At 45.3% G+C, this 22,947-nt stretch overlaps 1 protein-coding gene across 3 annotated transcripts in view; it reads left to right on the top strand.

Annotated features, from left to right (window-relative positions):
* Positions 1-22,947, top strand: part of UBN1 (ubinuclein 1) — a 38,981-nt gene that overhangs the window by 8,384 nt on the left and 7,650 nt on the right. For all 3 annotated transcript variants that reach the window (XR_014017682.1, XR_014017683.1, XM_081257442.1), the window contains exons 4-14: positions 394-489; positions 852-986; positions 1,704-1,807; positions 2,517-2,955; positions 10,180-10,250; positions 11,651-11,780; positions 11,957-12,075; positions 12,214-12,342; positions 12,528-12,671; positions 22,271-22,321; positions 22,420-22,462. Coding sequence is in view for 1 of the 3 variants with exons in the window: in XM_081257442.1 (XP_081113568.1) it covers positions 394-489; positions 852-986; positions 1,704-1,807; positions 2,517-2,955; positions 10,180-10,250; positions 11,651-11,780; positions 11,957-12,075; positions 12,214-12,342; positions 12,528-12,671; positions 22,271-22,321; positions 22,420-22,462 (1,461 nt within the window). In the remaining 2 variants the exon portion in view is untranslated. The remainder of the gene's footprint in view (positions 1-393; positions 490-851; positions 987-1,703; positions 1,808-2,516; positions 2,956-10,179; positions 10,251-11,650; positions 11,781-11,956; positions 12,076-12,213; positions 12,343-12,527; positions 12,672-22,270; positions 22,322-22,419; positions 22,463-22,947) is intronic.

Raw genomic sequence — 22,947 nt, 5'->3', positions numbered from 1 at the left:
CATACGGCAGGAACTCGTGTGGAGCTAAACGGATGAATAAATAAGAAGGGGCTTTTACCCTTAGAATTTACCCTGAGAATAAACGTTTTGGTGCAAAGCATATGAAGCCATTTAGTTCTTCTGTCTTAGGCCACTTTATGCATTTACAAATCTGTCCTATTTTGAAAGGTCTTCAGGGAATGAGGTTTTGGGGTGTGTGTGTGTGTGTATGAGACTGTTCCAGTGCTTTATAACCTTTAGTCATTAGCTGATGGAGTTCAAGGCAACAATTAATTCTGTGTATTAAAAAAAACCCTGTGACCCTAGACCTAGAAATTTGTTAAAAGGGTAGATCTCATGTTATGTGTTCTTACCACAAGTACAAAAAAGCATGTGATCAATTTTAAATTTTAGGGTGGAAAGAAACGTAGAAAAGACCGAATACAGGACTTGATTGATATGGGTTATGGTTATGATGAATCTGATTCCTTCATCGATAACTCTGAGGCGGTAAGTACTTAATGAAACCTCTCAGACTACCAGAACCACTGCACCCTAGCATCTACCGACAGCGCCCGGAGGCTGGGGGTGGAGTCAGAGTGGATGTACCCTTAGCACGAGGAAAGAGCTGCACTGAAGGGAGAGGAAGTGACACCTTGATCTGGGCCTTGGTTCCCTTTATGAAAATGGTGATCAGAGACGTCCAAAACACCTTCTAACTCGGACATTGGTGATTGACCAGAAACATGTCTTAGCATGCTGTCTGAAATGTGACAGAGAAACATAGTCACATCTGCTCTGTCAAGACCCGCTCTGCACCTTTGGACTGTAGTACAGAACTTGGAGCTGACCATTTGTTTTCCCCCCTTCAGTATGATGAGCTTGTTCCTGCTTCTTTGACTACAAAGTATGGAGGATTTTACATTAACTCGGGAACGCTGCAGTTTAGACAAGCATCAGAATCTGAGGATGACTTCATTAAAGAAAAGAAGAAAAAATCTCCAAAGGTTAGAACGTTGCTCGCTTTTGGATTTCAGAAGTGCTTTTTTACATGACCTTATGAGATCAGTAGGTGACTTGCCAGAATACGTGCTGGTTTAGGATGACTCAGGACATTGGCGGAAAGGCACCAGCTGTGCCGAGGTTGGCAGTTCCCTTCTCGTGTGCTGTGGCGAGGTGCCGTGAACCTGGAGGTCTCGGTCATTGTATCCATGCCTGTGTCCTTGCAGGCTTGGCAGGGATTCATTCCTCGAGGTGGTCCCAGGGCGGGGACGAGGGCAGTGAAGGGTGTGGAGTGAGGGGAGATTGCACCAGCTTGCTGTGTCTCTTCTTCGGACATGTAGAGGACTTCGGTTCCCAGGGCTGTCACCCCAACGAAAACAAGACAGCCCTATGATAAGTTTATTTTGAAAGCTGTCTACCACTGCCTGTGTGTTTAAAATGCAAGGTAGGCCCACACATAGCTCATTTTAAACCAGAAACTGTTCAGGCTGCAGAATGGCGTCTGTTGCCTCAGGCCCGGGTTTCCCAGAAGCTGCTGTCAGTGGGAATGCTGTCCTGATCTGCGGGTCTGTGGTCCAAGGACTGAGCGGAAAGCTTTTGTTCGTGAAGGAAGTAAGACAGCTCTCAGGATGTACCCTGGGCGGAGCAAGGCCGGTGCTGTGTAGTGCACTTGCTCCCAGAGTTAGGGAGCTGTGTAACTGTGCCTTGTCTTTAATTCTCAGAAGCGGAAGTTGAAGGAAGGTGGTGAGAAGATAAAGAAGAAGAAAAAAGATGACACTTATGACAAGGAGAAGAAATCGAAAAAGTCCAAGTTTTCCAAAGCCGGGTGAGATGCAGCAGCTTCTTTGCTAGGATGACGTCTGAACCGTTAGGGCAGGACACCTGGGAGCTGACTCGCCCTCCTCCTCACAGCTTCAGAAGAGGCAGCAGGGCCTGGCCTTCCGTTCCCCCTCATGCCGCCCACGGTGCCATGTGGGCCTAGTCTGTACTCTCACATCTCTGTGTGTCAGACATCAGAGTTCTCTCTGTCCCACTGTCAGTGTTGGCAGCTATTTCTGTCACTGTATGATTGCTGATGTTTCCTGTTCTCTTGGGCACCCCTCCTCTGCCCCAGTTCTTCTGTCTGTGTTCCCCCTTTGTCTTCTCCGGTCCTGCTTCCTCTGCCTCACTTGGTCTCACCCCAGTCACCCTTCAAGTTACTGCTGCTCTCTGCTGCTCCTGCTTTCTCCCTTTAAATATCTTTCTTACCCCCCCTTTTTTGCAACCTTTTATTTCAGCCTGACAGTGGTTTTTAAAAACCCATCGGATATGTAGCATTTTGTGATACTGTTTTGCTAACCTATATTAAATCTCAAGCTTTGGTCCCAGCAAGAAGGAGCTCCATATGCCAAGAAGAGGGAGGAGGAGTAACAGGGTGAACTTGTGACTGAGGTTCCTGGAGACCATTGTGCTGGGAGCAGGGCTGAAGCCCCTCTGTGAATTTCCCTTTTGAGGTGTACTGCAGCCTTAGTAACTGACTTCCCCCTTGCTTGCAGCTTCACAGCCCTCAATGCCAGTAAGGAGAAGAAGAAAAAGAAGTATTCTGGGGCTTTGAGCGTTAAAGAGATGCTGAAGAAATTTCAGAAGGAGAAAGAGGCTCAGAGAAAGAGGGACGAAGAGCATAAGCCCGTAGCAGTCTCGTCGGTGGAAGCTCAGGGCCTGCGGGAATTGGAGGGTGCCTCTGACCCTTTGCTCTCGCTCTTTGGCTCCACTTCTGACAACGACTTGCTGCAGGCAGCCACCGCCATGGACTCGCTGACTGATTTGGACTTGGAGCAGCTGCTCAGTGAGTCTCCAGAAGGAAGCCCCTTCCGCGATATGGATGATGAAAGCAATTCCCTTGGGGTGGGACTGGACCAGGAATTCAGGCAGCCCTCTTCCCTTCCCGAAGGCCTGCCTGCGCCTCTGGAGAAGCGCGTTAAGGAGCTGGCTCAGGTATGGTGACATGGAATGGCCGGGCTCTCCTGGAAGCAGTTTGGGCAGTTGATGCTGGTCCCTAACCACTCGAAGCTCGTGGCCTAGAGCAACCCTCAGTCAGTGGGCAGTTCCAGTGTCAGCTCTTCCAAGTTTTCTTCTCATCCCAAATGAGGGAACAGTGGAATCTCTGCCTGTCAGGCATCATTTCTCAGCCTTTTATGGTTCCTTCACTCCTGGAGAATTTACTGTCTTCTGGAGAGATTTTCTCTTTTCCTACTTTCTGCCTCTCAGAGTATCTTTCCTTTTGTATGATAGACTGACACTAGTGTTGGCAGCAGGCAGCTGAGGCAGAGATCCATCTTTTTAGTAATCTTCTGAAGGTTTTGAAAATTCACGGAAGTTTGCAGTCATACGTTAGACGTGGGGCAATGCTTCGTTGCCACTGGGTTTAATTGCCCCCTGGACTTGCACGTCACCAGTGTTAGGTAGTGATTACAGGAATTCTAAATTGTGCTAAATAAGAAGGAGCTGAACCATAAATGCTGTCCATGCCCCATGTTAAAAACGATAACAGTCTTCAGAAAATAACAGACACTGCTCATGTTTTCCCCCTGGTGATTGGGAATTGATCCCTAGAGCACTAAGGACTGACAATTCAGTGATACATGAATACTGACTATAAACCACGCATGGGTCGTTAGTTATGATGACTTTTAGTTAAAATACCGTTTTACCGTGGACATCATGACTTGTGACACAACTCCGGTGGCACTTACACTCTATAGCTTAAGTTTTAAACCAGTGATTCAGAATCTCTGTTGTGTATAATATCCCTTGTGTTTTAGGGCAGGGTGAAATGTTAACCACTGCTACAATTGATTTTCTCACTTCCAAAGAACACTTGAACACAACATGTGAAATAATTCAAACGTCTTATTCAGAGCTGTAGTTCATCCTTGTAGAACATGCACAGTATTCTGTTTGAACATAACCATTTAAATGAATTATGCCATGTCAGGATTCAGAGTATATCTTAACAGGATGTTAAGGGGAAATAGTTGCATCTGAGCTTGGCATGTTTGAGCATACTGTCCTGTGCTCTCTCTCAGAATTTATGTTAAAAAACATTACTCCTGGGCTTCCCTGGTGGCGCAGTGGTTGAGAGGCTGCCTGCCGATGCAGGGGACACGGGTTCGTGCCCCGGTCTGGGAAGATCCCACATGCCACGGAGCGGCTGGGCCCGTGAGCCATGGCCGCTGAGCCTGCACGTCCGGAACCTGTGCCCCACAATGGGAGAGGCCACAACAGTGAGAGGCCCGTGTACCACAAAAAAAAAAAAAAAAAACATTACTCCTTATTCTCTTCAATCCTCTGGTTTGTAATCAAATTATTTTGTAGCTTCTGAAAGCCTTGTTGAGTGAGCTGAGTAAGATCTATGTGGCAGTAGCCAGTCATTTGTTAGAGAAAAGTGAAAAAGGGTTCTTGGGGGCTTCCCTGGTGGCGCAGTGGTTGAGAGTCCGCCTGCCGATGCAGGGGACGCGGGTTTGTGCCCTGGTCTGGGAAGATCCCACATGCCGTGGAGCGGCTGGGCTTGTGAGCCGTGGCTGCTGAGCCTGCGTGTCCGGAGCCTGTGCTCTGCAGCGGGAGAGGCCACAACAGGGAGAGGCCCGTGTACCGCAAAAGCAAAACAAAACAAAACAAAAAAAATGGCTCTTGGATGTGTCCCTGTTCCCACCAAAGACTGTGTTCTAGTCTGATAACTTAGACTCATTATTTCATTTTCTTGGGAAAGGTGGACAAATCTAGTGGAAACAGTGGTTTAATGTGGAATGGCGTTGGGTTGTGATTTGAGAAAACCTCGCTTTCTAGAGTCTGTTGGGGGGACAGTGAGCAAGCTGTCTTCCTCGGTGACTGCCAAGTCTCGGTTGTTTCTTGGGCACGGTGAGACAGGGTTCAGGATCCCATAGGTAAGGTAGGCTCGGGTCCTGGTGAGGAGGTGGTGACCAGGAGGCATACTGGCTTGAAAATATGTTCAAATGCGAAATTGATACTTCAGTCATCACCTGCCCCTTCTCCTATAACAGCATTAAGAAATTTGGGAAATGGAGTGGTAAGTGGGTATTACCCACCATCCCGCCAATCTGAAAACTATTTTCAATTTACGTATTCTTTTCTAGCCTCTGTATATATGTATTTATGCAGGTGTAATTATAGTTGTGAATAATTTCCTGGTTTTTTCACTTAATAAATATTATTTATAAAGACCTCATTACTTTTAATGGGTGCATGAAAAAGAAGGCTTAATTTAGAAAGTTACTTAATGCCACTCTAAAGGATCCCCAGCTGCTCTGTTCCCACCAGGGCCCTGTGCTTGGGGCACTTGGAGCCTCCTGCATGTGTGCACGGGTGCTCTAGACCCAGACCCTGTTGAGAGTCTTCTGGCAAAGAGATTCCTCCCAGGGAAAAAACACCTATGTACACAAAAATTGCATGTAATTTCAAAAACCATGCATGGATATTTGGATCCTTAATAAGAGGCCCCGTCCTAGATCTTGAACTGGACATTGCATTTTTAAAATTTAAATTAAACTTGATGTATATAACTATAACATTAGCAGTGTTTATGTGTTTCTCACTTTATTTTTCACTCCCCTTCTTTTTCTTTTTTACCCTGTTCTTTTACTTTTGTAATAGTTTGTTTAGATTTTAAATCTTGGCCCTAGAGGATACATGTATCAGTTTCTACCGCTATCTAAAAATCTACCCCGCTGCCCCCAAACTTGGTGGCTTCAAACAGTGACTCATTTCTCCTGACTGTGGGTTGGCCGGCGGTTTGTCTTCTGGTCCTGCCTGGACTCGCTCTCAGGGCTGTGTTCATCGGGCAAGATGGTGGCTGGCGCTGGGACAGCCAGGATGGCAGGACCTCTCTCTCCTCCCTTCTTTCATCCTGGGCTTTTTCAGGGCATGACAGTCTCAGGGCAGCATTTCAGGAGGGAGCTGTAAGGTGGAAGCTGTAAGGCCCTCATGATCTAGCCTTAGAAGTGGTATGCACCACATCTCTTCTGCCACAGTGTATTGGTAAAGCAAGTCACCAACTAGAGGCCACCTCTCCATGGGGGAATGCATGTACTAGGAGGCGAGGAATCTGTGGTTCTGTTTGCAGTCCACCACTGTACTTAAGCAGATTCTATTCTTTTTTTTTTTTTTTTTTTTGTGGTACGCGGGCCTCTCACTGTTGTGGCCTCTCCCGCCGCGGAGCACAGGCTCCGGACGCGCAGGCTCAGCGGCCATGGCTCACGGGCCCAGCTGCTCCGCAGCATGTGGGATCTTCCCGGACCGGGGCACGAACCCGCGTCCCCTGCATCGGCAGGCGGACTCTCAACCACTGCGCCACCAGGGAAGCTCAGGTTCTATTCTTACGTGTATCAGTCTCCCTGGGAAAAGTTTTTGCTGTTGGAAGCAGAAATTAGATTTGACTTCTAACTAGATGTGATACTTAAAACTTTTGAAAAAACATTTGAAAATTTATGTATGTTAAAGAGGTACTCCAAGAGGGCGACCTTGGATACTCCAGAACTGTTACTGTTTTCTTCTCATGTTAGCTCATTTTCCACTTCTTACTTCCTTGTACTGTACATTTTTATGGGCCCCAGGGAACCCAGTGGTTTGATTTGATGGCCTTACCCCTGTCTTCTCTTAATATGTATTGCTTGTGTCTTTTGTCTTGATTGTTGAAAAGTTCAGGTATGTTGTGCCTTCAGTTTACTGTCGTAATGTGGTTTGGCAGCTACTCAGCCTGCTCCAAACAGATGACCCAGCTCTGTTTTTTTTGTTTGTTTGTTTTTTGGCGGTATGCGAGCCTCTCACTGCCGTGGCCTCTCCCATTGCGGAGCACAGGCTCCGGACGTGCAGGCTCAGCGGCCATGGCTGCTCACGGGCCCAGCCGCTCCGCGGCATGTGGGATCTTCCCGGACCAGGACACGAACCTGCATCCCCTGCATTGGCAGGTGGACTCTCAACCACTGCGCCACGAGGGAAGCCCCCAGCTCTGTTTTGGTCCTCTTCAGCATAAAATGGAAATGATACTGATACTAAAAATAGAAAAGAAACAGAGACCCCATGTCACCCACCATTCTACCTGCTCACTGCTTACCCTCCTATACGGTTAGAACCCTTGCATTGCAAAACCAGGGAGACATGGATCCAAGGAGAATAAGGTAGAATAAAAATAACAACCTGTTTGGTCTTTGTAAAAAAGAAAATCATGCCAGATTTCATTCTATTCAGCAAAAACAGGTACAGTATATAAGGTTGTGATCTCAGTGCTGAAAGGCTACAAGTGGCTCTTCTTATAATGAATAAAAGAGCTCATTAAAAGGCTATTGGAACTATTGTAAATCAGCATGATTTGGCTGTTTGGTTTAACTTCATTTCCTAGTTAATCTAGGATTGATTGATTCATACAACTCCTTGGGCAAGGGTGTCTGTCTTTAGGGTTGAGGGATGTCACTTCTTTCTGGCAGACCATCAAATATATATCCAACTGCTCTTTTAATTAGATTTATTTTAAATTTTATCTCTGAGGATTTTGTTTTATACTTGACTGATTATCTTCAGTGTAAAACCAAATCCTCAGAGATACTGGTCTACAGGATTCAAAAGGCATCGGAAAAAAAAAAAAACATTTCAAAAAGCATCAGGAAAAAAAAAACTTAAAAAAATTTTATAGCCAGAAAGCTTCTGAAATGGCTGATATCTAAAGATAAAATTTGATTGGCGGGAATGCCCTGGAGGTCCAGTGGTTAGGACTCTTCGCTTTCACTGCCAAGGGCCTGGGTTCAATTCCTGGTCAGGGAACCAGGATCCCACAAGCCAGACAGTGCGGCCAAAAAAAAAAAAATTGATTGGAAACCTGAGCTGTTGATGGGTCTGACAACCAGGCATTTGAAATACATGTTAATTAGGCTGAATTAACATGAAGGTGCTTCTGCATCTTATAACTAGCAGTGTATAAGCTAAAGCAACAGAATGACTCAGTTTTGTTCTCTCTCAAACTGAAGTCATAATCCCAGTACATTAAAGGTGCCACAGTGGATTCCGAAACCTCTGACAGTATAAGAAATGGCAAGTGAATGGGTTACAGTGACGCCCTTTCTTTCTTCCTTTTCCACCTGCTATCTCAGACCTCTGCGCTCTCCTCTGGCCATGCTTGAGTTTTGCATATGCTCTGCAAGTTTTGTTTGGTACTAAGCTTTTCTTCCTCGAGTTTTCATTCTTTCAGTGATAATCTGTTCATTTGTTTGTTCATTCATCCACTCAGCTGACATTTACTAAGTAGCTATTATGTGATAGGCAGCTGTGGGAAATATATTGATGAGTAAGATTCAGTTCTCCTTCTCCATGAGCTTGTTATACAGATGGACTGGTAGCCATGTAAACAACGGGCTGTGGGACAGAGCAGGATGAAATAAACTCTGTCATGTTTGGATGGCCAACTAGATGGTCAGGTGAACAGCCAGACTTGAGGAAGTGAAAGAGGAGCTCTTGGGGGTACATAGGAATCGGACTGGAGGCAGCAGGCTTGGCCAGCCTCATGGGAGAGAAGGCCTTAGAGTAAGCCAGGGCACAGGGCTGAGGATGGGCAAGTTGTTGGTTAATGAAGACTCCTGGTATGTGGTGGGAGGGGCTGGAGTGGATGGCTGGGGCCAGAACCTAAAGGACCCTAAATGCCAGGTGGAGGAGTTTGGGTTTGATTCTAGGCTTGGGAAGGGCTGCCAAAGGGTTCTAAAGAAGAGTGGAAGGATTTAAGAAGGGTGGAGTGCTGTTATTTAGAAGTAGGGACACAGGAGGAGGAAGAGCAGAAACTAGTAGGTTAGGTTTTGGACAAGTCAAGTTTGTATACCAGAGGGTCATTCATTCATAGAAGTAATTTAAGATTCTGGTCCAGAGCTTAGAAAAAAGTGTATAGAGTAGGTTTAGATTTGAGACCTGTGTGTGTTTATGTTATTTTGAAGCTGAGGGGGAGACATTATCAGGTGACGAGGGTTCTAGATAGAACCTGGGAGCCCATCTGCAGCTAAGGAGCTAGTGGAGGGGACAGGATGCAGTCAAGAGGTCAAGAGAGGACCCAGAGGATGCAGTGAGAGGAAGGCCAGTGGGGCCAGAGGAAGGTAGATGTTTCAGAGGGTTGATCAGGATTGATCATTTCATTTAAGACAATCACCTTATTGTCGTTGTTTGCCCTCATTGTTATATATCAAGCCTGAAATTTTATCTTGCTTAAAGACTTTGGACCAGCAACTCTTGAGTTTAGATCAGTGGTTCTCGATCTTCTGCATGCTAGTCACCAGAGTTACTTTTTAAAAAGTACTGATGCTTAGGTCTCTTTTAAGGAATACATTATTCCCCAGAGATTCTGATGTGATGAGTCTAGGGTGGGGAAAGCTGCCAGGTACTTCTAGTGTGCAGCCAAATAGAGAACCACTGGTTCAGGCTTTTGCAGTTTGCTTTCCTCACTTGTGCATTCGGTGCCCTCGTTGCGCACTGTGGTTGCTTCAGGAGTCTCCAGGCTTGCCATCCAGGGCGTTATTAACTGTGTACTCATGGGAAGCAAAACGCTGTATAGCAACCTGCTCTATCTTGTGTTAGTGGGTAGTCAGGTATGTTAGTCATTCCAGTGGTCTGAGTAATAGAGTTCATGATATACCCTAATTAGATTATGAATTTTCAAAGAATTATAGTCCTTAAATGCTAAAGCAGCATATTATTGTTGCTATTATTACTATTTTGTTTGCTAAAGACCTTCAAATACTGCAGGTTTGTTAAAAGTTCTTGATTGTTTTGTACTGTAGATGTATGGAGATTCTAGCTCACAGTTTAGATGATAGAGTGCTGGGCACAGGAGTTAGCTTGCTGGCTGAATCAGATGCTTCATGATTCCCCTGACTGATTTTCTTTTATGTGACTGTTGTTTCAAGTCCTGGGAAGAAGGGACAGTCCATAGATGCTTCAGCAGCATGTGAAAAGAGCTGGATGTACCACTTCTGGAGCATACAGAGATTATAGGTGAACTTAATCTGGGATTAGGGCTGAGTAGGGAAGGGCATGGTGAGGATTTTTAGGGCTGAGTAGGGAAGGGCATGGTGAGGATTTTATCATCAGGTGTTCTGTAGGCCTGTGGGTGAGTGTGAGGGCCTTGCGGGGAAAGTGCACTAACTGATGTTACTGTCTACTGTGAACCAGGCTGCCAGAGCTGCTGAGGGAGAGAGCAGACAGAAGTTCTTCACCCAGGATATTAATGGCATCCTCTTAGAGTGAGTATCTTGTTTCTTTGTATCTGCTGTTACCATGCTTGGGTTCAGCAGGCTGGGGGCAATTGGGAGTACGATTCAACTATGAATGGGATAGGAAAGCACTGATGAGATTTTTAAAAATTGGTTTTTATTTATTGTTATTCTTTTAAAAAAGGTCAGGGGGGAAGTCCCTGGCAGTCCAGTGATTAGGGCTCTGAGCTTCTACTGCAGAGGGCATGGGTTCGATCCCTGGTTGGGGAACTAAAATCCCGCATACCGCTAAGCAAGACCAAAAAATACATACATACATACATACATAAATACAAAAATAAAAAAGGTCAGGGGTGGGGGACATCAAATGTTTGTCTCTAGGAAATGGTAGACCGTACTAATCTTAGGCAGCAGACATTATTAGAACACTGTACGTAACAGTCATGGCGTGCTGGAAGAGGATTTTGTGCTAAGCGTGAGATGAGAGGGAAGGCGTTGCTTGCCCATCTCTGGGAAAAGTAAGAGACAGCTTGGTGCAGGCAAGGCTCTGCCCTCCTGGGGCACTCCTCAGCATACCTACCTGGTTATTCTCCTCTTATTCTCACTTTTGCTCCCAAGGCCAGTGCTCATCATCCCGTAGCCCGTCTAACAAACACCCAAACCTCTGAGACATCACACTGTATGAATTGGATTAAGAAGCAAAACAAAAAAACAGAAAAAACCTCCACGTGTATAAATCCAAACCAGATTCTTTGTACCTGGCCCACCAGCTTTGCCACCTTCTCTCCTGGTTGCATCATGTAGCAGAGGAAGCTTATTGCTCAACAGCTGAGGATTTTGCACATATAAGAACAGTTGTGAAGACTAGGGAATATTCTAGCAAAGGACCTTGCCTGGCCAGGATGGAGACTGGCCACTTGGGTCAGGGAGCACCTGAGACAGCACAGATGAGGGGTTTGTCTCCTGGAGCATGCCAGATACAGAGAACTCAAGGGATTGAAGACGGACTGTGTTTTGCTCATCTAGATGGGGACGCTGGAGGGATGAGGATTTCCCTGACCACTTAGTCAGGGACAGAACTTGGAAATGGAAAAAAAAGGAAAATCTGCTGGAAAGTATTTCCTGTCGACCCCAAGTAACTCAGTTACCTTCCAGTTTGAAAGCATTTATGTTTTCTTTGTTTATGAAACTCAGAAATTCAGATCTTGTTCTTTTGGGCTCTGTTATCTTGACACCTTTGACTTGGTCCTGTCTTTGACCTGAGAGCCTTGACCCACTCTACCTAGCCAAGTTGATTGGGTCTGGTGACTGCTGGAGGTCTGTTGTGCTGGCTGCTCTGTTACACTGTGACAGGCGAGATCAGGCTTGGCCCGCTCTTGGCTCCTGCAGACGAAAGGAGCTGCGGTGAGTAACTCTGCTCTGTTCTTCAGCATAGAGGCGCAGACCCGGGAGCTGAGCAGCCAGACCCGTTCCGGGGTATACGCCTACCTTGCTTCCTTCCTGCCCTGCAGCAAAGACACCTTGGTCAAGCGCGCACGAAAACTTCACCTCTGTGAACAGGTGGGTGACTTTGCAGTGGAGCCCCTTGGCTTCGGGGCGCAGCGGAGTGGGTGATGGAGTCTTCATAGATGCCACATCTGCTGCTGCGCTGCCTCCGTGCGATTATTCCTGTAGTGTGTGCTCAGTGTAAGAAGTGATGCATAAACCAGACTTATGATATGTCCTGCTCTCCGCAGGGGGGACGTCTGAAGGAGCCTATCCAGAAACTTAAGGAAGCCATTGGCAGGGCAATGCCAGAACAGATGGCCAAGTACCAGGATGAATGCCAGGCACACACGCAAGCCAAGGTCGCTAAGTAAGTGTGTCCCATCACTCCCTTCAGCATTCTGACCTCCTTTTCTTAGAAGTCCTGGGGGGTGGGGGGAGATGGTGGGCAGAAGGAAGCAGTTCTGCAGTGACCTTAGAGTCCTGCCTAATTCTTTCTACCTCCTAGGATGCTGGAAGAGGAGAAAGACAAGGAGCAGAGAGAACGGGTTTGTTCTGATGAGGAAGAAGATGAAGAAAAGGGGGGCAGGAGGATAATGGGACCCCGGAAGAAATTCCAGTGGAATGATGAAATCAGGTGTGCCCAAACTGGGACCTTGCCTCAGTGGAGGGTTTGTGGGGCCAGTGTCTGAGCATGTTCCCGTATTTCTAATGAAGGTTAGAATCATTTACTTTAATCAGGGCTGCTGAAAGCACATGATTGAAACCTTGAAGAAACATTTGGGGTAGTTTAAAGGTTTCTGACTTCTGCCCACTCTTCAGGGAGCTACTCTGTCAGGTGGTGAAGATCAAACTGGAGAGCTATGACCTGGAGAGGAACAAGGCCCAATCCTGGGAGGACTACGTGAAGGCGTTTCTGGATGCTGAGGTCAAACCTCTCTGGCCCAAAGGCTGGATGCAGGCCAGGTGAGGGCCCGCGAGCAGCCAGTGTGGTCAGTGTGACCATAGGGTGGAGCGTTCTTGCGGTAAAGAGATGTCTGAGTGTTTCTTTTGCACCAGGCCCCAGAGCCCCACCCTCAGAGAGTCACCGGCTAGTGGACTCGACTCTGATTTCACTTGAGTGACTGGGGGCTTCTCCATCTCCCTTAGAAGAGTGAAGTTATCTGTGGGGTTTTGTCTTTGTCATTCTTTATCCCACTTCAGTTCAAAGTTGGCTGTATGCTCATCCTACTTCAATCTGCCCTTTTCCTGAGATAATGGCTCCTACTAGAAGTTGAGAGACAGATTCGTGTTCGGAACATTTTAATGTTCTGAACAGAATTCTTATTTGCAACTGGCAGGGGTGACTACTTCTTAGAGTTAAGTGCCAGACTTTTCTCACAGGCTACTTTGTGTTATATAGCTTCCCACGAATGGACTATGTCTGCAGTACACAGAGAAAGTTACCTGGAACTAGTTTTCTTTAGAAAAAAAAAATTTTTTTTTTTGGAGTTAAAATACACTTAATGTAAGTTTAGCATCTTTAAATGCACAGTTCAGTGGTATTAAATACACTCACATTGGTATGCAACCATCACCACCATCATCTCCATCACTTTTTTCATCTTGTAGAACTGAAACTCTACCCATTAAACACTAACTCCACATTTCCCTCTCCTCACGGACACTGGCAGCCACCATTCTTCTGTTTCTATGATTTTGACTACTTTAAGTACCTCATATAAGTGGAATTATACAAAGTGTTTGTCTTTGTGTCTGGCTTACTCCACTTAGCATAATGTCCTCAGAGTTCATCCATGTTACAGCATGTGTCAGAATGTTCTTCCTTTTTAAAGCTGAATAATGTTCTACTGTATGTATACGCTTTGCTTATCCATTCATCTGTTTATAGTACTTGTGTTGCTTCCACATTTAAGCTATTGTGAATAATGCTGCTATGAACATGGGCATACAAATATCTTTTCAAGACCCTGCTTTCTGTTCTTTTACATATATACCCAGAACTGGAATTACTGGATCATATGGTGATGTTGTGTTTAATTTTTTGAGGCCTCACCATAATGTTTTTCATAGCAGCTGTTATCTTTTTACATTCCCACCACCAGTGCACAGGGTTCCAATTTCTCCACATCCTCACCAACACTTTTTTCTCTTTTTTTTGGTAGTAACCATCCTAATGGGTATGAGGTGGTCTCTTGTAGTTTCAATTTGCACTTTGCTAATGATTAGTGATGTTGAGCATCTTTTCATGTACTTACTGGACATTTGTATATCTTTTTTGGAGAAATGTCTATTCAAGTCCTTTGCCCATTTTCTAATTGATTTGCTTGTTTTTTTGTTGTTGAGTTTTAGGAGTTCACTATATATTCTGGATTTTTTAAAATATTCTGGATATTAATCCCTTATCAGATACATAATTACCAAATATTTCTCTGTTCTGTGGGTTGCATTTTTACTCTGTGGATAGTGTCTTTCAACCTAGATGAAATGGACAAGTTCCTAGAAACACAAAACTTACCAAGATTAAATCACAAAGAAATAGCAAATCTGAATAGACCTATGTTTATTCTCTGTTTTGCTTATTTCTGTTTTAATCTTTATTATATCCTTCATTCTGCTAGCTTTAGGTTTAGTTCTACTTTTTCCACTTCCTTAAGTTGTAAGTTAGGTTGTTGATTTGAGACCTTTCTTGTTTCTTTTTTTTTTAAATTAATTAATTTTTGGCTGCATTGGGTCTTCGTTGCTGCGCACGGGCTTTTTCTCTAATTGTGGTGAGCAGGGGCTACTCTTCATTGCAGTGCGTGGGCTTCTCATTGCGGTGGCTTCTCTTGTTGCGGAGCACAGGCTCTAGGTGTGCGGGCTTCAGTAGTTGTGGCATGCGGGCTCAGTAGTTGTGGCACACAGGCTTAGTTGCTCCGTGGCATATGGGATCTTCCTGGACCAGGGCTTGAACCTGTGTCCCCTGCATTGGCAGGTGGATTCTTAACCACTGTGCCACCAGGGAAGTCCCTAAATTTCCCCTTATCACCACTTTTCACTTTGTCCCATAGCCTTTAGTATGTTATGTTCTCATTTTCATTTGTCTTTTAAGTATTTTCTAATTTTCCTTGTGATTTCTTCTTTGATCCATTGATTGTTTAAAAGTGTGTTCTTAAAAGTTGTTTTTGTCTAGTGTATCTGCCATTTGTTTTTTTCTCACAATTTCGTTAGTTTTCCAGTTTTCCTTTTGTTATTGATTTCTAACTTCATCCCATTGTGGACAGAGAAGATACTTTATTTATTTATTTATTAAAATTTATTTATTTTATTTATTTATTATTTTTGGCTGTGTTGGGTCTTCGTTGCAGCATGTGAGCTTTCTCTAGTTACAGCGAGCAGGGGCTACTCTTTGTTGCAGTGTGTGGGCTTCTCATTGCGGTGGCCTCTCTCGTTGCAGAGCACAGGCTCTAGGCACGTGGGCTTCTGTAGTTGTGGTGCGCAGGCTCTAGAGCGCAGGCTCAGTAGTTGTGGCACACGGGCTTAGTTGCTCCGCGGCATGTGGGATCTTCCTCGACCAGGGCTCGAACCCGTGTCCTCTGCATTGGCAGATGGATTCTTAACCACTGCGCCACCAGGGAAGCCCGAGAAGATACTTTTTATGATAGCTATCTTTTATTTATTTTTTATAATTTTTTTAGCATCTTTATTGGAGTATAATTGCTTTACAATGTTGTGTTAGTGTCTGCTGTATAACAAACTGAATCAGCTGTATGTATACACATATCCCCATGTCCTCTCCCTCTTGTGTCTCCTTCCCACCCTCCCTATCCCACCCCTCTAGGTGGTCACAAAACACCGAGCTGATTTCCCTGTGGATAGCTGTCTTTTAAAATCTACTGAGAGTTCATTTGTGGCCTCACATATGGTTTATGCTGGGAAATGTCCCATGTGCACGAGAATGTGTGTGCTGTTGTTGTTGGGTAGAATGTTCTGTATCTGTCTGTATCTGTTGTTGGGTAGAATGTTTTGTATCTGTCTGTATCTGTCCAGCTTTTATTGTAGAACTGTTCATTTCTCCCTTCAGTTCCCGTCAGTTTTTGCTTCATATATTGTATTTTAATGGTCTGTCAGGTGCATGAATGTTCATAATTGTTATATCTTCTTGCTGTATTGAACTTTTTATTAATATATAATATTCTTCTTTATCTTTTGTAACCTTTCTTGATTTAAAGTCTACTTTGTCTGATATTAAGATAGCCACCTCTGCTCTCTTGGTTATTATTTGCATGGAGTATCTTTTTCCATCCTTTTACTTTTTTTTTGTGTGTGTGGTATGCGGGCCTCTCACTGTTGTGGCCTCTCCCGTTGCGGAGCACAGGCTCCGGACGCGCAGGCTCAGCGGCCATGGCTCACGGGCCCAGCTGCTCTGCGGCATGTGGGATCTTCCTAGACCGGGGCATGAACCCGTGTCCCCTGCATCAGCAGGCGGACTCTCAACCACTGCACCACCAGGGAAGCCCCATCCTTTTACTTTTAATCTGTTCTTGTCTTTGGATCTCAGGTCTTTGGCTCTTTTTTTTTTTTTTTTTGGCTGCGTTGGGTCTTCATTGCTGCACATAGGCTTTCTCTAGTTGTGGTGAGCAGGGGCTACTCTTGGTTGCAGTGTGCAGGCTTCTCACTGCAGTGGCTTCTCTTGTGAGGTGCGTGGGCTTCAGTAGTTGCAGCATGAGGGCTTAGTAGTTGCGGCACACGGGCCCTAGAGTGTGTGGGCTTCAGTAGTTGCGGCGTGTGGGCTCAGTAGTTGTGGCACGTGGGCTCTAGGGCACGCGGGCTCAGTAGTTGTGACTCGCAGGCTCTAGAGTGCAGGCTCAGTAGTTGTGGCACACGGGCTTAGTCGCTCCATGGCATGTGGGATCTTTCCTGACTAGGGATCGAACCTGTGTTCCCTGCGTTGGCAGGCGGATTTTTAACCACTGCGCCACCAGGGAAGTCCCAGGTCTTCGGCTCTTGTAGATAGCATATAGTTAGATCATGTGGTTTATCTTTTCTGCCAGTCCCTGTCTTCTGATTGGAGTGTTGAATCATTTACATTTAAAGTAATTACTGGTAAGAAGGAACTTACTTCTGTAAGTTGACCAACACACAAACACTCTGCCCCCTCAACAGCTCTGCTGCTGTCACAGAAGTACATAGTGTGCCCCAAAACATAAACTGATAGGTTTTTAAATGCCTCCTAAGTTTTGTAGAAGACAAGACGTGGAGTTACAAACCAAAGTTACAGGAATAATAGCTTTTAAACTAATTTCAAAATATATTTTTTAAATTTATCGGCTGCGTTGGGTCTTGGTTGTGGCACACGGGATCCTCGTGGCATGCGGGATCTTTCGTTGTGGCGCGCAGGCTCTTTGTTGCGGCACAAGGGCGTCTCTCTAGTTGTGGCGTGTGGGCTTCTCTCTAGTTCTGGCATGTAGGCTCCAGAGTACATGGGCTCTGTAGTTTCTGGCACGCGGGCTGTCTAGTTGAGGCGCACGGGCTCAGTAGTTGCAGTGCGCTGGCTTAGTTGCCCTGTGACATGTGGGACCTTAGTTCCCCCACCAGGGATCGAACCTGCGTCCCCTCCACTGGAAGGTAGGTTCTTAACCACTGTACCACCAGGGAAGTCCCTTAAACTAATTTTTTTTCTTTAAATGTATTAGTCTCTTAAATGATGTAGAAAACAAAAAGTGTGGTTACAAACCATTGTTGTTATATAACACTAGCTTTCCAATGGTCACGTATTCACCTTTTTGAGATCTTTATTTGTGCATGTAGCTTTGAGGTGCTGTCTGGTGTCCTTTCATTTCACCTTTATTAGGACCCTTGAGCATTTCTTACAGGGTAAGTTTTTTTTTTTAATAAATTTATTTATTTTATTTATTTTTACTTTTGGCTGTGTTGGGTCTTCGTTGCTGTACGTGGGCTTTCTTGAGTTGTGGTGAGCGGGGGCTACTCTTCCTTGTGGTGTGCGGGCTCCTGACTGTGGTCGCTTCTCTTGTTGCGGAGCACGGGCTCTAGGTGCGTGGGCTTCAATAGATGTGGTGCACGGGCTCAGTAGTTGTGGTGCACAGGCATAGTTGCTCCATGGCATGTGGGATCTTCCCGGCCCAGGGCTCAAACCCCTGTCCCCTGCATTGGCAGGCAGATTCTTAACCACTGCGCCACCAGGGAAGCCCTACAGGGTAAGTTTTTGATCATGAACTCCTTCAGCTTTTATCTATCTGGGAATGTCTTAATTTGTCCCCCACTTTTTTTTTTTAATTGAAGAATAGTTGATTTTATCTCCCCCACTCTTGAAGGTCAGTTTTGTCAGATATAGGATTCTTGGTTGACAGTATTTTTCTTTTAGTACTTTGAATATATCAGCCCACTGTCTTCTGGTCTTCAGAGTTTCTGATGAGAAATCTGCTGATAATCTTGTTGAGGATCCCTTGTGTGTGATGATTCAATAATATCTGGGTGCTTTCAATACTCTCTCTTTGCCTCTGGCTTTTGAAAGTTTGATTATCATGTGTTTTGGTTTGGGTCTCTTTGAGTTCATCTTACTTGGAGTTCTTTAAGCTTCTTGGTTGTTTATATATATATATATTTTTTTTAATAACAAATTTAATCAGTTATACATATACATATGTTTCCATATCCCCTCCCTTTTGCGTCTCCCTCCCACCCTCCCTATCCCACCCCTCCAGGCGGTCACAAAGCACCGAGCTGATCTCCCTGTGCTATGCGGCTGCTTCCCACTAGCTATCTACCTTACATTTGGTAGTGTATATATGTCCATGCCGCTCTTTCACTTTGTCACAGCTTACCCTTCCCCCTCCCCATATCCTCAAGTCCATTCTCTAGTAGGTCTGTGTCTTTATTCCTGTCTTACCCCTATGTTCTTCATGACATTTTTTTTCTTAAATTCTATATATATGTGTTAGCATACAGTATTTGTCTTTCTCTTTCTGACTTACTTCACTCTGTATGACAGACTCTAGGTCTATCCACCTCATTACAAATAGCTCAATTTCATTTCTTTTTATGGCTGAGTAATATTCCATTGTATATATGTGCCACATCTTCTTTATCCATTCATCCGATGATGGACACTTAGGTTGTTTCCATCTCCGGGCTATTGTAAATAGGGCTGCAATGAACGTTGTGGTACATGTCTCTTTTTGAATTATGGTTTTCTCAGGGTATATGCCCAGTAGTGGGATTGCTGGGTCATATGGTAGTTCTATTTGTAGTTTTTTAAGGAACCTCCATACCGTTCTCCATAGCGGCTGTACCAATTCACATTCCCACCAGCAGTGCAAGAGTGTTCCCTTTTTTCCACACCCTCTCCAGCATTTATTGTTTCTAGATTTTTTGATGATGGCCATTCTGACTGGTGTGAGATGATATCTCATTGTAGTTTTGATTTGCATTTCTCTAATGAGTAAAGATGTTGAGCATCCTTTCATGTGTTTGTTGGCAGTCTGTATATCTTCTGTGGAGAAATGTCTATTTAGGTCTTCTGCCCATTTTTGGATTGGGTTGTTTGTTTTTTTGTTATTGAGCTGCATGAGCTGCTTATAAATTTTGGAGATTAATCCTTTGTCAGTTGCTTCATTTGCAAATATTTTCTCCCATTCTGAGGGTTGTCTTTTGGTCTCGTTTATGGTTTCCTTTGCTGTGCAAAAGCTTTTAAGTTTCATTAGGTCCCATGTGTTTATTTTTGTCTTTATTTCCATTTCTCTAGGAGGTGGGTCAAAAAGGATCTTGCTGTGATTTTTGGTTGTTTATATTCATGTATTTACACTTACATGGTTTGTTTTCACGTTTGGAAAGTTTTCAGCCATTATTTCTTCACTATTCTCTGTGCCCCTTTCTCTGTCCTCCTCCTGGGACGTCCACGCTGTGCTGGTGTGTGCTTGTCTGCTTGATGCTGTCCCACTGTTCCCTTGACTCTGCTCACTTTTCTTCAGTCTTTTCTTTCTGTTCCTCAAACTCGATAATCTTCATTGTCCTGTTTCACGTTCACTGTTTCTTTTTTCTGCCTGCTCAAAACTGCCTTTGAATCCCTCTACTGAATTTTCTTTGGTTAATTAATTAATTAATTAATTTATTTTTGGCTGCGTTGGGTCTTCATTGCTTTGCGCAGGCTTCCTCTAGTTGTGGTGAGCGGGGGCTACTCTTTTGTTGTGGTGTGCAGGCTTCTTACTGCAGTGGCTCCTCTTGTTGCAGAGCACAGGCTCTAGGCATGTGGGCTCAGTAGTTGTGGCTCACAGGCTCTAGAGTGCAGGCTCAGTAGTTGTGGCTCACGGGCTCTAGAGTGCAGGCTCAGTAGTTGTGGTGCACGGGCTTAGTTGCTCTGTGGCATGTGGGATCTTCCCGGACCAGGGCTTGAACCTGTGTCCCTTGCACTGGTAGGCGGATTCTTAACCACTCCGCCACCAGGGAAGCCCTGAATTTTTTTTTTTAATATTTATTTGTTTTATTTATTTTATTTTTGGGTGCATTGGGTCTTAGTTGCAGCACGTGGGATCTTCTTTACGGTACATGGGATCTTTGATGCACCATGGGCTTCTCTCTAGTTGTGGCGAGCAGGCTCAGTAGTTGCAGTACACAGGCTCTCTATTTGTGGTGCACAGGCTCCAGAGCGCATGGGCTCTGTAGTTGCGGCACGCGGGCTCTCTAGTTGCGGCTTGCATGCTCATTAGTTGTGGCACATGGCCTTAGTTGCCCCGTGGCATGTGGGACCTTAGTTCCCCAATCAGGGATCAAACCTGCATCCTCTGCATTGGAAGGTGGATTCTTTACCACTGGACCACTAGGGAAGTCCCCTCTCCTGAATTTTTCACTTCAGTTACTGTACTTTTCAGCTCCAGAATTTCTTTTTGGTTTCTTTTCAGGTTTCCCATCTCTTTATGGATATTTCCATTTTGTTCACATGTTATTTTCTTGACTTTCTCCACATCTTCCTTTAGTTCTTTGAGCATCTTTAATACAGTTGTTTTTGTCTAGTGTATCTGCCATTTGGTCTTTTTTTTTAATTAATTAATTTTATTTATTTATTTTTGGCTGCATTGGGTCATCGTTGCTGCGTGAGGGCTTTCTCTAGTTGTGGCGAGTGGGGCTACTCTTCATTGCAGTGTGCGGGCTTCTCATTGCTGGGGCTTTTCTTGTTGCAGAGCATGGGCTCTAGGTGCGTGGGCTTCAGTAGTTGCAGCACGCAGGCTCTGTAGTGTGGCTCACGGGCTCTAGAGCGCAGGCTCGGCAGTTGTGGCACACAGGCTTAGTTGCTCCGTGCTGCCATTTGGTCTTTTTCAGGGACAGTTTCTGTTGATTTGGTTTTTTTCCTTTGAACAGGCCATATTTCCTGTTTGTTTGTGTGCCTTGTGATTTTTTGTTGAACACCAGACATTTGAATCTAATATTGGGGTAACTCTGGAAATCAGATTCTCCCACTTCCACAGGGATTGCTTTTTTTTATATACTGTTTTTGCTTATTGGTTGTTGTTGTTGTTGTCGTTGTAGGCTGTCGCTGTGTTGAGGATCAGCCTGATGTGTGAACTTAATGTGTCACTCTTAGGTCATTTCTGAGCTTTTTGCTGGTACGCACAGTCACTTTCTAATTTTTCCCGTGTAGGTAGTTTTTTTTTTTTTTTTTTTCTTTAATGTCTGACACCAGAAAGGGGAAAATCAGAAAAAGAAGGAGGTTAAAAGGTGGTGCTAGCCCTTTAAATCCCCTGGCAGTCACTTCAGCCTGAGGTGCAACAACAACAGCTGTGTGCACCTCCCACCTCTGTGATCAGAAGCAGTGATCAGCCATCAGAGCACAGATCCCTCATCTTTGGAGACCAGGGTCCTTTTTGCCCACGCTTGTTTCCACAAGCTGTGTGCAAGCTGCTCCAGGAACACCTGCACAGCCCGCTGGGTGGGGGATGGGCAGCTGCTACTGTGTTGAGACCTGAAATTAACCACAGTTTACTCATCTAGGTCTTCTCCTGGAAGTTGTAAGCCTTGAACAGTCTCTAGAGTTATAGAATAGTTCCGTCAGATGGATTCTGCCAGTGTAGTGTTGTCCAGGGGGGCAGACCATTCATGGTGCTTCCTACTCAGCCGTGTTCCCAGGACCCTCCCCTTGGAGCTAGTGAGCCTTTTCTTGTCTCAGTGTCCCTTTAAATAGAATTGCTCTTGTCACTTATAGATTGGACTCCTGAAGGTACATAGGGGAGGGCATAAAGAAATTTTTGTTGTTTCTCTGGGAAAAGATAATGCCATGGATCACTTCACATTTTTACTTTTGGAGAGGGATGAGAATAGGCAGTAAGGAAAGTGCTCCTGACTTCAGTGAAAAATCACTGTGAGAGGTTTGGGGGCAGACGCATAGCTTGTTTTGTTGAATTCTAGCTCCTTGGCTTTCAGGTGGCCAGTGCAGCTACTAAGGCCCTCTCACCAGCCCACTGACATTTAGTGAGTGACAGCCACTGAGTACCAGGGAGGTGACAAGGCTCTGGAAGCAGAATCTGCTTTCAGGGGGCTTGTGCAGACTTCCCAGTGTTCTCTGTTTGTTCCAGGACTCTGTTTAAGGAGAGCAGACGAGGCCATGGGCACCTGACGTCAATCCTGTGAGTGTCTCAGTGTTTTCACTTGTCAGGACTACTGGCATTTTTATCTCCTTCATGGATCTCCTCTGAACCTTTCTTGTGTTCATTCCTTTGAACAGGGCCAAGAAGAAAGTAATGGCCTCTTCCAAAATGAAGGTGAAGGTGAGTCAGCCTGCCCAGGTCACGTGTCATCTTTTCTCATCTCTCTGCAGCCATGCTCCTGGCAGCTCATTGAACTTTGCTGGTCTTGTGGGGGTAGCTCTTTGGGATTAAGTTGTACCAAGAGGCAGCCTGGCCCACAGGAGTGGCCTGGGGTCGGCAGGGCAGAAACCTGAGTCGGGCCACTAGTGCCCTTCAGCCCCCGTTCTAGGAAACCGCACCCATCTGGCCAGTTCCTGGGGTCGTTGCGGGGTCAAGTGAGGTCCTCCTGACAGCCCTCTGAGGAGTGATGAGCCCTTGCAAATGTGGAAGTGTCACAGTGTGAATTGTCCTAATCTCTTATGGAAGAGCACCATCCTAGTGAAGAGCAGGTGAACCTGGATCTGCACCGGGCAGGGCGGGAGGCTTTGTCCAGTTGACTAGCAGATGCGGAGGGGAGTGCGACGGTTGGAAACTAGAGACTGTGAGATGACTTTGATGTGGCAGAG

The sequence above is a fragment of the Mesoplodon bidens genome, assembly GCF_964165515.1.
Source record: "Mesoplodon bidens genome assembly, chromosome: 15".
NCBI lineage: Eukaryota > Metazoa > Chordata > Mammalia > Artiodactyla > Ziphiidae > Mesoplodon > Mesoplodon bidens.
Note: the sequence above shows the minus strand (reverse complement) of the source record. Positions and strands in the feature narration are given on the sequence as shown.